General features: G+C 33.9%; 1 protein-coding gene across 16 annotated transcripts in view; it reads right to left on the bottom strand.

Moving 5' to 3' along the window:
* Nucleotides 1-15629, bottom strand: part of LOC119641906 — a 91036-nt gene that overhangs the window by 69368 nt on the left and 6039 nt on the right. For 12 of the 16 annotated variants that reach the window (XM_038040811.1, XM_038040807.1, XM_038040809.1 and 9 more), the window contains one exon: nt 3238-3456. The exons of 1 other annotated variant lie outside the window; for it this stretch is intronic. In XM_038040811.1, the coding sequence (XP_037896739.1) occupies nt 3238-3456 (219 nt within the window). Of the gene's footprint in view, nt 1-3237; nt 3457-3797; nt 3840-9874; nt 9978-15629 lie in introns of those variants that run through there. 3 more of the 16 variants (XM_038040822.1, XM_038040821.1, XM_038040823.1) reach the window with 3 other exon arrangements.

Here is a 15629-nt window from a genome sequence, read left to right as displayed (position 1 = left end):
AACATGAGAATTTTGTTCCTTTACATATTTTTGTCTCTTTTAGAATAACGGTGATGGGTATAAAAGATTCGTTCCCGACCGAATTCAACTTTCTTGCTTTAGCATTAACTGTTCTTTTTATTTTTTTATTTTTTTTATTTATCAGGTTTTTAAGTAAAAGTAAACATTCAGTTAGAAATACTTCGTGTTCACGTGTAAAGCAGTAGAGCTATCTACATATTTGTATTTATTTTTAAATTCATGACCGAATGATGAAAGTAGAATAATTTTGTTAAAACGTTTGCAACGTCTAAAAGATAGATTCAGGGACCCCATAATGTATAAGTATTCTTGGTAAGCATCAAATTCTGAATCGATTTAAAGTTGTCTGTCAGTGCGGATGTCCTTCTGTTCGTCTGTATAATGTTTATGATAAACATTCTTCTGAACGCAAAGATGACCCTAGAGACTTCAAAATTGACAGAAACATTGCAAGATCTTTCGCGCATGTTGGTATTGAAATTGTTCGAAAAACACACCCACAGTATTACGCATACTAAAAAAACCTCAATTTTTCAAAAGGAATAAAAGATTTTTTGATCGTTACTCATAAACTATAGCAGATGAATGTACAAAAATTTGCATAAGCATATTCTATGGACGATGCTGTAATACCTGTATAAAAATGGAAAATATGACAACGATTAAAACAGGTTTTAAAACCCCATCAAGAATATAAATTCTTGGCCAAGCATGTCCGTCTACCTAACGGTACAGTATCTGTGGTAAGTATTCTCTCGTTCGCAAAAATGAAGATATCACTTGCAAATTTGCAAAAGAATTAGAAACTGATTTGAAGCTCGTTAAAGGACAGGCTTACAACGGGCACCCGCCTATGCAACAAAAACTTCTATGTTGAAAACAGAAAAAATCAGCCTCACCCATTTCGTAGTTCTATTACTTTTCTTGTCTTTTTTAGGATAACCGCGTCGGGTATAAAAAATTCGATCGCGACCGAATATAATTTTGTTGCTTGTTTCATTTCACTTCAACCAGGTAACGTACTAATGTTTGGTATACTGTTAGGTTTTTGTATGATTTTTTTCTGCTTGGTTTGCTATTGCTGCTGCTTACATGCTTAAACTACTATTCATCCCTGCGTAATTCATTAGGCAAAGTATCACCAGTTGTTAGTAGAAACATTACGAGCTGTTTACGCTTGCAAAAAATATAATTATCTCTTAACAGAAAGAATACGAGCCAAAACCGTTTTCAAGAGATCATGTAAACAAGAAAAAAACGAAAAAATGTCAAATGCTTAAAGTAAACACAATAGAAACACCGGATGTTATAATCAGTGATTATTATCACACAATCATAGAAAAGATGGCAAACAACATCACATAAAATTACTTTAACGAAATTCTCTACTGCTTATCAGCAGTTAATTGTTATCGAACGTTGCAAGTTCCATAATGATTTCCGCAAGCGTTGTTCATGGGGAATGTAAGTTGCTTATATTATTGATGAAGAAGCCAGTAAATTGCATGGAATTAGAATAGAGTAGATAGACTCACTTAAAAGGTTAAACCCCTTTAAAATCTTGCAGATGTAAGCTTCGCAGCCAACTTATTTCTCATTGACCCATAAAACGGGTGAATTGTTTACATTATATCGATAACAAGTTTTCTTCCAGAATCATGTTCGAAAGCAAATTAATGGTATAAGTAAAATTTTCTCAAGTCTCTTTAATATGAAGTTTATAGTCCCCTTTACCCGAACAAGCATAAGCTTGGTATGAACTGCCACTAACTAAACGCTTGGCATTGCAGGTATTCGAATCGATGTGAAGGTGGTTGGTGGTACTACAAATCAAACGGCTACGAGTAGGTGTGGTTCCAAAATGTAGACTAATGATTGCATGAGCTTAGTGCAGTTATTATAAAATTGCAGACTTGGTCCCACATGAACACAAACCTTTTATTATATATATATTATTGTCATTCTAATATACCTAATTACTCCATCAAAGAAAAGGCCCGTTTTTATTTTCGCCGTGAAGTTTCCTGCGATTTAGATTAACTTTAACCCTAATTTAAAATGTTGTTATTTCTTAAGTGGGGCACCACGGTTAATATGTTTGCAATTGTGGATTTAATGATAAATCGGTTGAACTCATCTTCTCATGCAACTGATATTGACAGAGATCATTTTCTTTACTTCCTTGTTAACTAAAATTAATTTTAATTATGAAATCAAGTTTAAAAAATTTCTCATTAGAAAACCCACCTACATATTTTTAAACTGCTTTTTTTAATCAATCTTTAGCTTCAGTATATCAAAAGAAAAGTTTAAATTTTGCGTATATTAACGAAAAAGTGCTTTTAAAAATATTGATCAAATAAATAAAATATTTCTCATGTATTAATACATTGTCTAAAGATATTGAAGTCGTCTTCTACATAAAAAAAAAATTAATTTTCAATAAACTATTTCACTACACATACAACAGGAAAAGTAAAAATAATAAATAAGGAAAATGTATATAAATTCGCCGTGAAGCGCATCTTCGATACCCTTTACTACAAAAATTTTGCTAATTACAACCCGGCACAATGGCACACGATCGGATTGTTAAACAATTCTAAAAAGTGTTAAGAACCTAACAATAGGTACGATTATTTAAAAATCAATCCCGTCGCTTTCGCTCGTACATAAGCGATGTTATTCTTAAGTATTTTAAGGGCGAAAAAATCACTAGGTGGAAATTATACCTTAATGTTTGCAAATTTTTCGATTTTGTGTCAAATTTGTTTTTACTGTGAGCGCATTTGAACACTTGTCGTCAATATATCAATACATATTATATATAGGAATTTTTCGATATCTTGAGAATTGCAACAATAAACAATAAATGAATAGACGGACGGACGGACGGACGGATGTGCACGGCTGCATCTACAGCCATTTGCTGGCTTTAACAAATTTGATAAAAATATGTACGCTGCGGTGATGGATAAAAAAAAAAAAATTATATAATAAATTTGCGAAATAAAGTACAAAGAGGCGAAATAAAGTAAAAGCTGAAAATGCAACCATTCCCAAAACGATAGTAAAAAGTTAAATTAAAACCGTTCAACCGAAGCCAAAGTGTGTAAGAGATGAAAGAAAGAATGTATATAAAAAAAAAAAAAGAAAAGATATTTGCGTAAATATACAAAAGCAAAAATACCAAAAATGCGTTTATCTTCTGCCTACCATTTCTGGTCTCGAAAATACTTCCTGAGCGCGTAGAGAATCTTCCAAAGATGTCGTCTTTTCTGGTAGAAATATGGAAGATTTGCCGCTTGTTGTTGTTGAACCATTGGTTACCATATCAGATTTTTGTGCTGCTAAAGTGGACGTTGAATTTACTTTGGAAGCATGCGACAGACGTTTCATGTGTGTCCATACCTGATGCCAAGGAATAACGTCTTTCTAGGAGATTTTTGTTTTGTTTTTCAATTTTTTTTTGTGATATTTGCGAAAAAGGAATAAAAAACAAAAGAAACAAATATAAATTATATATATATAAGGATAAAGAAGAAAAGCTAAAAAGGAAATAATAGCCAATTAAATTAAGACAAATATTTATAAATTAATTACTAAGGCGCTTGATAGACTAATGTTATGCTTTTCTTCTTTTTTTGATCTTCTTCTTTACAATAGTAGTTTTATTATTTAGTTTTTTATTTTCTTATTGTTTTTATCCATTAACTCATAAAAAAGATTTAAAAAGAAGCGCCGGTTCCGATAGTTAATGTTTTTGCTTTGCCTACCTTTCTTGAATTTTCTTCTATCGTCATAATCTCCACCATAACTTTGGTAATTTTCTTACTGAAAGATTTTCTCCAATGTTAATAATTTCCAAACCACTCCCTTCTTATTAATGACAATTATATAAAGGCAAACGTATGTATGTATATGTAAACGGCTTTATAGGGGTTCGAAACCCTTTCGGTTGTCAAAAATTCAATCTTTCGAGACAGCAGTTTAAAACTACTACTACTGCGTAGCATTTGGCCTTGTTTGATTTACTTTTGCAGATTACTTCGAAAAGTACAAAAATTTTTAACTAAACTTAACGCTATTGTTTTAGCCGACGTCACTTAGAGCAGGGGGTATATTAAGTATGTATAACTGTAAACGATATCCAGAAGGAGTCGAGAGTTGAGTCCTTTTACTAAACCGCTCGAATCAGAATCACTTTCTACATCGATATAAGCTTCTCTGACCGTCTTATGTTGTTGTGCGCAACCGATGCTCAACAGATCGCAATTTTTGAGATATTTGGTGAAATTTGGCACACCTATCTGTTTTCACCTAAGGACGAACGCTATTGAAAATAGGATAGAACCACATTTTTTATCACTTCCTTTATAAAGCCTTCTTTACGAAGTATTGCTAGGTGAATAACGTCTGTCGCTAGATTAAGCGAAGTGACGTATAGGGTGTTTTCACTTGTTTTTAGTTTAAGTTTTCACTAGTTGTTCGATAAGATTTCAAGAACTTTTTTAGGCCTCTATGGTAGACAAAAACTTGCCGGATGACGTACCATACGTCGGTGACCTTGATCTGTGATTTAGTTTTGCTTGAGTGAACTTGCAAAAATATATAATAGCGACGCCTATGAGAAATCAATTTTAATATTTATTGATAAAAAATTTTTCTACGAAACCAGGTGGAAAAAGCATTTACGCTGAACGTCTGAATTAGTTCACCTTCAGCTTCAATTACTAACCAATAAATGTTTATTTATATCGCACAATCTGAATGCCTTCAGCTTAGACTACTAGGATCAAACCTCCTAATTTCTGTGGTTTGCACTTGGACGGGTGATTCCCTTTTATTTTATTTATTTTTTAGAAGAAAGCAGAGAGAAAAGCAGCTTCAAAAATTAGTGCTTCAAAATTTTGTTATGATTAACAAATAAGAAAACTATAATCGGTCGTGACCTAATCTTGTGTGCCAATCACCTTTATACGAAAAAAGACTAAAAAAAAAAAGTAAAACAATTCAGTTTTCATGCTTTACAATATCGAGCGGGCGATTTCATAATGAAAGTTTTTGTTGCATAGGTATGTGGGCGTTGCAGGCGTGTCGTTTGATCACTTTGGGTCATTTTAAAATTCTTTTGCAAATTGGTAGGAGATATATTCATTTTCGCAAACGGCAGAACGCTTACTACAGATACTACACGGTCGGGTATATCGACGGATGGACAGAAGAACATGCTTAGATATATTTCGAATTTCATACTACCCAAGAACTTATATAGACCATGTGGGGTATAAAAGCATTGAAAAAAAAAATTAAATTTTGATACACTATAATACTGGGCAAACGTGATCAATTTTTTCCATTTTAGTTCAGGTACTACAGTATTGTTCATAGAATAAAGGGTGTGAAGATAAATTCGAATTTAACTAGTAAAGACACCTACCATTTCTGTTAACATACCTCTGTTAACGACTTAATAGAGCTCATGTTAAATAATTACAATTGAGATATAGTTGGTTTGAAAGCCTAATCCGTCCATATTAAAAAAAAGAAAATATTTTTGTGGACATTTCGTGAATCTATATAAAACTACCTTTCAAGCAAACTAAACAAATTCAAATTCTGCTTATGGGAACTATTTTTAACGGTATTTGAAATTTGGTATGTTAGCGAAAAATGCATATGAAAAAACACCCAAATTTGATACTCTAGTGCGGCCAAACTAGAAAATGTCGCCTATATTCACCTATATCACGTGAATCTATATAAAAGTACCTATCGATTGAGCAAAAAAAATTCACACTTTGCTTTTAGGAACTAGCTATGTTATGGCAACATACCAAATTTCAAAAAATCGGCAAAAATGAGTAAAAAACCAATTTATTCTCCTCGAAAAACAGAAGTTTTCTTGGTTTATATGGTATTGTAGGGAGAATTTTTGGCCGATTTGATCGAACCTATGACAAAGACCTTTTAATATTTGTGCCAAATTTAAAGCCGATAGCTTCATTTTTATGGCCAGGAGAATGTTTACAACGGACATTACACATACGGATATGCTTAAATCAATTGAGAATTTGATACTAATAAAGGATATATACACATTTTGGGATCTTTGAAGCTTGCTTGTCGACGTTGTAAACGTTTTCACAAAATGATCATACTCCTCATCCGTCGATGGTGGGTATAAAAATATTGGCAGATGATGTGTGTCACGTCAACTTCAACCGAGACATACAGTTATTACGCGATAATAATTATAGTAAGCTCAGCAGTATTCGAAATGATTGTTACAAGTAACCGAAATAATGGCGTTTCATATTAAAAACGGAATAATAAAGGAAAAAGGCAAATTTGTAATTGGACGAGAGAAAAAAGTTGGATTTAATTTTAATTCAAAACATTAGCCTTAAGTTGTTAATGAAATTGTTTTTTGTGTACATTTGCACAAATTAAATGCTCATTTAAATATTCATTCATGACACAAAGAGAGAAACGAGTACTCGATGTATATGCAAATGTTTTTTTCCGCACTCTGGCTATAACGGTAATGAATGGAAAGACTCAAGTATACGTGAAAAAAGGCGTAGAATGTGCGATGCGTCATACACTTGAGTGCATGTAACCTCCCGAAAAAACGACCATAACAATAAAAACAAAATTTTTTTGCATTTAATTGTCAAGTGCAACACGGACAGCGGAAGCGCACAAAAAAAAAAGGAAAAAAATACAGAAAACGCAATAATACCAAATCGTTTTTTCTTCTCTTTTCTTGTGTAGAAGCTTTAGTGGTTTATTAAATATGACGAACAATACAATGCTGCTGCGATAAATGCAAAAAAGAAGTAAAACTGAGTAAAAGATAATTTAAAAAACATTTCTTTTTTTTTTTTTTGGATGCCAACAATAAGCAAGTGAACAAGTCATTAAAAGGAAATAACAATTAAACATAAATACATATCGAACGATATATGTCAATAGACTTGTTTTATAATTGTTGAATAACTTCTTTAGACCCCCTTGCTATAAGTGTATGTGTCTACTTAAGCAAACATGTGTGCACGGGCGTAAAATACCGTGGTGTGCTCACGTTGTAATATTTGTGTGTTCCAATTTCAATATATTCTAAGAACAGGAAGCAACGAAGGTATTTTATATATATATATATATTTACCGAGTTGAGAAAAAGGTCATATTTGATATGCATTACATAGGCAGCAAAGTACAAATATTTGTGAAATACGAGAGAAAGCAGGTTTTCTATATAGAAGAAAGTGTGTGAATACTTTGTGTCACATATTTTCAACATCTTTTATTTATATTTTATTTTACTTCTTAGACAGTTTAAACGATGTAGTTATAACACGTGTGTTTTACAATGCCTTCCAGTACCTTTCATTTAGAAATGGGCTTAGAGATTTCGGTGTTTTTAACGGAACATCAATAGATACTTGGAGGTGGAAATATACTAATGTTACTTATCTCCAACTATATCCAAAGAGATCCAAACCCAAACAATCATTCGCCTGGCGGTTTTTCTACCCATCCCCAAGCTTAAATCCTTCGTTTTTCCGGAACCTCTTCGCCTATCTCTCTTGTTGACCCTTCCGTTTATCACCCCGTTTTTGTATGCCTGTATGTGCTCGATCTGCCCACTCATTTCCCTCGTCGGCCTGTCTGTTTGACCAAGGCTTCCGAAAGTTGTGGTTAAAGTTTCCAATCTAAATGGAAAAGAAAGGATTTTTGGAACAATTCGAATTTTATTCATCAACATAATTCTCTCCGAACATGATACAATCAATCCTACGGTCTGCTAACATCTCGATACCCCATTTTTATAGAAAAATTTTTCGACATCTTTACGCATTAGTTCCCACTATTTAATTTAATAATTTAGTCATTTTATCCGAATTTTTTTCCGCGTCGGGTCTTTTTGAGTTTCATCGACAGACAGTATTCTGGAGATTGTGTATAGAGAATACCCTGTTGTGGACAGGAAATCGAACTTCTGTTCATGAAGTTTCTCATTGTAGCCATTGAGTCTGTGAGTTTGGTCCACTATGAGCAAACAGGGCACTCAAAGTGTCGTTAGCTTTCTCACATACGTAAATCTTCATTCAATACATGGCAAGTATGTTCTGAGCTGCTACCCACAGCATCTGCTAATTCGCTAACCTGGCTCCCGCGGCCGTGAATTTGATGAGCTTGACCGAAGTTTTCATCACTGGGTACACTTTTTTTAGTCTTCCCGAATATTCATCTTGACCAGTTTCAATTTAGCAATCCAAAGTTTCACTGCGCTAAATGATGGGTACCTCCAATGCGATTTTATATCCATTAATGAAGGAAAAATTCGAACGTATGTTATATCGACAACGTGGTAGGACTTGTTTGAAAATGGAAAAAATTGATCACGGCTATCCAATATGCGTATCAAAGTTTTACTTTTTTTAATATCTTCATAAGTGACAGAAAAAAGCTTCAAAAACTCCATTAAGTATGTAAATTCTTGGCCAGTTTCAAATTTGGAACGCATCCAAACGAGCGCGTCCAAAATGGATGTAATTTTGGCGAGCACTTGTCAATACCAGCACAAACATTGTCATGGGCATAGCTCAGGTCTCGGTAGAGCGTTTGCGAAATATTCGGCCTGCTGTGCCGCACAACAAAAGCAATATATTAAATATAAAAAAGAATGAAAACAATAAAGAAAGGATTTGCACTTAAAATATTGCAAAACAAATAAAAAAAGAAAACGTTCAGTCAAACTTTTCAATAACCTCATACTATATATGTCCGTTTGGGAGGTCTGTTGTTCGTCCCGTACGCCGTTCGTTGGTCCCTTCTTAGGTCTTCAGTAACTGTTCGCAGTCCCTCTACCTTGACTCGTGCGTACACTCACCCATACTCCGTCTCAGCCGGGAAGTATGCCGCCTAGCCACAGATTTTTCCTTTTTTTGTAGCCAAGCAATTCTAATTTCGATTTTCAATAATACCTAACTGTTGAGAGATGAAGCGCCAGCTAAAGCTGTAACGTCTTCGTGAAAGACACCCGATGGTTGCTCCAATTGCTGAGGTTTTGCAAAAGCAGATGTAGGCGCACTATGCACAATATCGCCATCCCTTCTAAACAAGGCAGGCGGCAGGTCAAGCAGGACAATTATTAAGTGGTAATCGATTTGCTCAGCCGCTTTAACAAACACAATCTGTTAGTAGTAAGCCTCCTTGTGCTGGTACGTTTGCCGTTTCAATAACCACATTTTAATGTTTTCCTTTTTACGATAATTAGAGCGCGACTTCAATATTTTGCCACTTTCCTTTTTTTTTATTTTTTTGTTTTATTTCAAAGCTTTTTTGCACATATATTTTGCATTTTTAACAACATCGACATATGCTTTGAATAGTATCAGAATGTACTCGCATATAAATCATAAATTTTTCTTACAGTAAATTATATTTCTTATTAGTAGTTCAACTTGAAATTTTATTTAATAAAAATTTTTCTTTTCGCAAGTCTGTCGCTTCTTTCTGCGGTTCTTCGCTGTGTGCGTATATGTTGTGTTTTTATTGGCTTTATACATTGCACACAGTAGCCAATAACTCATAATTTTTTATTAGAAAATATAAAATTTTCGTGTGACTATTTAAAAGCGAATAATCAAAAAAAAACATCGATATACATTTAGATGCATTAGACAATTTTTTTTTTAATAAGTTATTATAAAGTTGCAAAAAGTCGACTCACAATTTTCTTTCTAAGGTAAGTAAAAGCACTAGTATGCTTGGTAAAATCGCTTAACTTAACAACACATTAAACAAATTTATTTTCCATACATTATCTCGATCAGAAACACACCTTCCAAACAAAACCCATTCATTCGTGTCTATTTTTTTCTTTTTAATCAACTCTTTTTTCTTATTTTTTTTCTTCGCAATTATTCTTTTGTTCTACTACATTTGACGAATTTTTGATCTTTGATTTTTCTTTTCTGCACTTAATTTTCTTTTCCTTTCTTTTCCTTTATTACAAAATACCCCATAAACTGATTTCTTTAATTTCTGGGACGAAGAATTTATCAGCAGGCTTAATTAGAAAATATGTATTACATCCAAGATCTGGAGGTTGAGTGTCTGATGCCAGGATGTTCCTCTTTACTCTAACTTTAATGTAATTTCAATTATTCTAAATTTCGTTTTACGTGTTTTCTCTTTTCTTTTGCATAGCGGCAAGCCGCTATTCTTTCAATCATGCGATATCGAATAACGGCATGCCTCTATTACGACATTTCTGGTCAAAGCAGACCGATAGAACCGCTACCTAAGATTTATACGCGGACGTTACAACATATGTGCACAAGAGAATAATACATGTGGACAAAAGGTGCTAAAGTCGTGTTCAATTTGGAAATTCCTCAGTCTTATCACCTACCCGACTTTAACTTCGGTGGCTCCTGCATGTCGACTTGGTTGCCTGCCCAACTGTTTGTGCCCTCTGTTCTAAGTCTGTTGTTTTATATGTCCCTGTGTTACTTACCCGCCTGCTCGCGGGCCTACTTACACTTCTTTTTCTCGCAGAGGTTTCATGGTATTGAGACGTCAATCGCCCTGTGCATGCAACATTCATTCATTGGAGTCTTGACTTATTTAACATTAGATTTATGGACGTTTTGCGTAAAGTAATTCTTACGAAAGTCCGTCAATTAGAACAAGATGTCATCAAAAACCAAATTATAAGTAACCTTTACTTTACAAATATTTATAAAGGCCTCTTAAATTAACTCACTAAGGCCTTTACGATCAAGAAGAAATTGCCCGGCTTACATTTTGTGAATATAATCTCATTTAAGTCCTGCTTTATCCGTTTTCTTATGTGCAATTTTATAAGAAATGTTCTCAGTGCACTTGTTCACTTACACTGTTCATATTTCTATATCACAGGTACGTCGCCTTCTTTGCTTTTGTTTGTATGTTTTTACTTTTTATATAACATTGTATGGCATCATTATATGGCGGTACATATGTGTATACATATATGAGTATGCATGGATGTGTATACAGATGTAATTCCTTCGTAGTTTTTTCTTGACGTAGACTTACTTCTGTGCTTCCCCCTCTCTCTCTGTTACTATACCACTGACATAGTTTATAATAATTTTACAAGTTTTACTTGTAAATTTGTATATGAAAAAAACAAAAACGTTATAGCCGGGCCAGGCCGTAAATACCCTACACCACATTGTCTAACACAATTCTTTTTTTTATTAAAGAAGACGGAAATTATATCATGTTTTTCAGGCATATTTTTCAAATGCAACCTAATGTCGTAAAAGTTTAATCCTTAAATAGGCCAGGATCCAAAAACAGAAATAGATGGTCCAAATTTGGTAGAGCTTACTTTTGTATGAAGTTAATAATATGGTTCAATTTTGATCACCACATATTAAAGCTTACACTTTTCTGCTCTATAAAGAATCAATTTTCGGGAAAATCCTTATTAACACAGGATAAGTCGAAAAAAATAGGCCGTGATGGCGCAAATTTGGCACAGGTAGTTTTTTATGTTACAATACAATTATGATATAATTTTCTTCGTGAAGCATTGATAGTTATAGCTCATTTTCGGTACATGATAGGGTTTCGAAAATTGCTCGAACCAGTTCAAAGGTTTCGTATCAATGTAGAACGCCGAAATACTACTACTTAGCCACTTTTGCCGAAAAATTTTGAAAATTGTAATTTTTCCCTACATAACGACTTTGTAGAATAAGGCGCTATATGGGGAGTGGTCGAAAAAGTGGACCGATCCGAACACTTTTCAATAACGTGCATTTCCTTGCGTAAAAAGACGTCACTGTACCAAATTTCATCAAAATATCTCAAAAATGTCCACATGTAGCTTGAATACAAATTTACACGGATAGACATCAGACGGACAGACACGCTTAGATCAATTCGGGTTATGATTCTGAATGGATCGTGGTAATGAAAGGTGGGTCTATCCCAAGTCCTCCTGCGTGTTACATACGTCCGCACTAACATAATATGACTTGTACCATAAGTGGCGTAGGGTATAAAAAGCAAACAGTAAGCATAAAGTCCATTATGAATTTTCGAGCTCAATGCCCTTCTTTTATGTTGGAAAAACTGTAACGTTTTTTTCTCTCGTTTGCTACACCAAGAATTGAGCATAAAATATTTGCGGCCAGTGAAAGAATGTGAGTACGTTCGTTTCGTTTACTGTTGTAACGCGCCTAAACCTTCAAAAATTTACTTCAATTGGTTTAATAGACCGAAGATATCAAAGTATATCGAGGGAATATATATTGTAATTTAAAGGCGAAAGAAAGTTCAGCGAAACTTGTTTCTCTCTTTCTCTCAGTGCACCGGCGTGTCTACAAATTCACAGAAAAATTTAGGATTAATACACATAAGCTTGCAGTGACGGACGTGACGAATTCATTTTAAGGAGAGCAAAAATTTCTCCCTCCACTGCTAGACTTTTTTCTTTTCAAGCATAAATATTAAACCGTTCGTTGCATTTTGCCACAACATTTTTAAAGCTGTCTAAAAGCTGGAAAAATACTAATTTTGTCATGCCCACGACAATATAATGCTGTCAAATGACTTTGAAAAGCAAATTAAAGATTTCAGAATGTAACCAAATAACTGCATCATTTACCAGAGCTCAATTCGCTCACTTACATAAGCACCTTCAGATGTACGACTACCCTACTAGTTCGTCATCGTAGTACAAACTATTGATTATACCGTGTGTCTTTTTATGCAACTGTTGTTTCCCCTGTTGTTTTTTAAAGCCCAAGGCGTCATGCAATTTTGCTTCCACCGCAGCATCAAGTTTATTGGACTGTAGTCCAATAAAAAATTGCAAAAACAAATAACATCAACAAATGCATCAACCGCGCCCGTACAGTAAGTCGTATTTCAAAAGATAATAATCGCTCTTCTTCACTTTCTTTTTAGTTTAACCGACTGTTTCTTAATATCATTTTATTTTTGTTTTTTTTTTGCACTTTTTCTACAACGTCTAGTTCATTTGAATTCTACTCATTTGCACTCTTCTCAATTATTTGTGAGCTAAAATTGTGATATATGCATTTTTATTTTTGCTTTAACAAAATGAAAAGACACAAATTTTTACCTAAAGTTTTTAAAAGTAAGTTTCGAGCCGTATAAAGAAAAAACTCTAAGCAAACGAAAGTTCAATCTTCATATTCACATAAAGATAAAAGGTTTAAGTGAACGAAAGTCGGATTTCGCACCGCTGGGGGCAATCTTAAGCTTTACTATAAAGCGGTCGGGGGTCGGTACTTTATTCTTAATAAATTTGAAACCGAGTAATACAGAATGTGAAGCGTATAAACATCGCTCTGTGAATACCGCCTAGTTTTCGAAATTAAGGAGTGGATGCAGTTTAGGGTGTGAAAAGGATCTGTAAAGTTTTACCTTCATCATTGTAAGCATTATCATTTGATCCCTTTTATTAACAATTTAAGATGAGCCCATTGTTGTTTCTGTTTGCAAATGACGATACAGTTTTTTACTTACGGTGAAAATGATCGCAATTAAAGAAATGGCCACTAGGTACATTCGCTAAAAAAATTTTTAATCTTCGGTAATGATTCGAGGTGGGGAAAATTAACAAAGCGCTTTAGATGATTACAACTTTTTAAGAAAAGTTGACTATTTTCTTTCGCCGTTTAAATTGGCATTCAAGCTTAAGTCTACTCTGTCTCCACTTTCTCTGTTCACGGTTATATTAAAACTGCTCAGTATTTTAGTCTCTCGGTAAAAGGCAATTATGGTGTCGAAACAAGTTGCACCGTTATGAATTAGTAAGGCTAATCATTATCTCAAAAATAACCAAGACTTGGGCTTGGCTTGCTCTATGTACACGAAGTTACACTTTTGCTGAGAACACAAAGCACATAGAACAGAATATCGCAAAATATACCAGTCCAAACTTAATGCAAAGAATCGCTATGAATTTTCATTGCAATGTACCTAAAATTTAGTTAAGTACACTAGATAAAGTAATTTTTACCAAAAAACGTTCACTTTGTGTATGGTTGTTCATGAGCAAAAGAGTCCGAAAAATGCCTTTACTCCACCCAAACACCCATATTCACTTACTAAACTAAACCGGTACGTTCCCCAGAATTTTGTTGAAAAATTTTAAGTTTCCGCATAGATAAGTAGATAACATACCACTTACCGAGTGGTTTATTCATTATATTTCAAGTAGACGTTAATAAATATAAAAACTATTCCTTAAATCTGATCAACTCAATATTTTGCATGCATGCCATAAATCCAGGCAAATAAAAATTTAATTGTAAACAGTATATTCGACCAGAGCGGGAAACAGTTAACACCGATTGCCGTCGAAAGAATAACATTTTAGTGAAATATTAAATTTTTGGTGGGCAAAAATTCATGAAATTCGAGCTAACTAACTCTAGGCCTTTTACCGAATTCATCACTTTTTAATCTTCAATACAAAGCGCGTTTGCGTCGAAACAGCTTGACCGCGGTGTCTATGTTATATAAATTTATATAGACAATTTGCAATTGCAATCCATTTACATTTGCAACACACATGCCATCCTCTAAAATATATTCCGCCAGTTCATTTATTCAAAGGAAAGCGAGAAAGCAATATTTTAAATCCCATTGAAAAAAAAACTAATAAATAATAAAACTCTCAGCTTAGGGAATATTAATTCTAATAAACAAATATAAGCAATAAAAAGAGTACGGGGTGAGAGAGAGAGAAGGAAAGAAGAAGAGAATGAGAGAATACTCACTTAAGTACTGTAAGTCTAGATAGATCGCATGTTATATATATAACAAGACGGCGGGTGCCGTCGCTGTGCGTTTCGCATTCTGCTCTCTATTTCTATTGATACCCATACCGCTAGTATTTTTAGGAAAAAAGTAATCGCGGTAGTAATCGCGTACTCATTTCAGAATTAACCGATTTTTAGGCAGATAATATATTTTCATTTGAGGAATGTGCAAAATTCTGTCTTGTTGGCGTTATGATAAAAAAGCATAAAACCTTAAAAAAGTGAAAAAAAAACAATTTAATTACTTGTAACTTTGTGTGGCCAGGGTTGATTTTTTCCATTTTTTCACGTAAAGAGTAGAGTGTTTCGTAAAGTAAATGTGGAAAATTTCATCTTTCTAACTTTTATACCTTCTGCGGGCAAAACCCAACAAATTTTGGTTAAGGAAAATGGAGTTGCGTTCAGTTTATGCTTCACTCAATGCTCTAACCCATTTTCAATATCGACCTACGTGCATTAAGCTTCAATGTTTCTACCAAATTTGAAGTCGATATCTTCGTTTTTGCGTCCAGGAGAGTCCCAACAACAAACACCACACAGGCACACAAGCGGACACACATGGCTAAATGAACTCAGAATTTCACGTTAATCAAGTATATATATACACTTTATAGGGTCTCTGAAGATTCCGTTTAGGTGTTATACACATCATGGAAAAATGCCGCGTTTTCCCATACGCGTTTGCCAAAGTCAGGCTTCGACGCATTCACTTGAGATAAAGAAAAATAAAACCAAAATAACATC

The sequence above is a fragment of the Glossina fuscipes genome, unplaced genomic scaffold, assembly GCF_014805625.2.
Source record: "Glossina fuscipes isolate IAEA_lab_2018 unplaced genomic scaffold, Yale_Gfus_2 188, whole genome shotgun sequence".
Lineage (NCBI taxonomy): Eukaryota > Metazoa > Arthropoda > Insecta > Diptera > Glossinidae > Glossina > Glossina fuscipes.
This window is presented reverse-complemented; position numbering and strand designations above follow the sequence as displayed.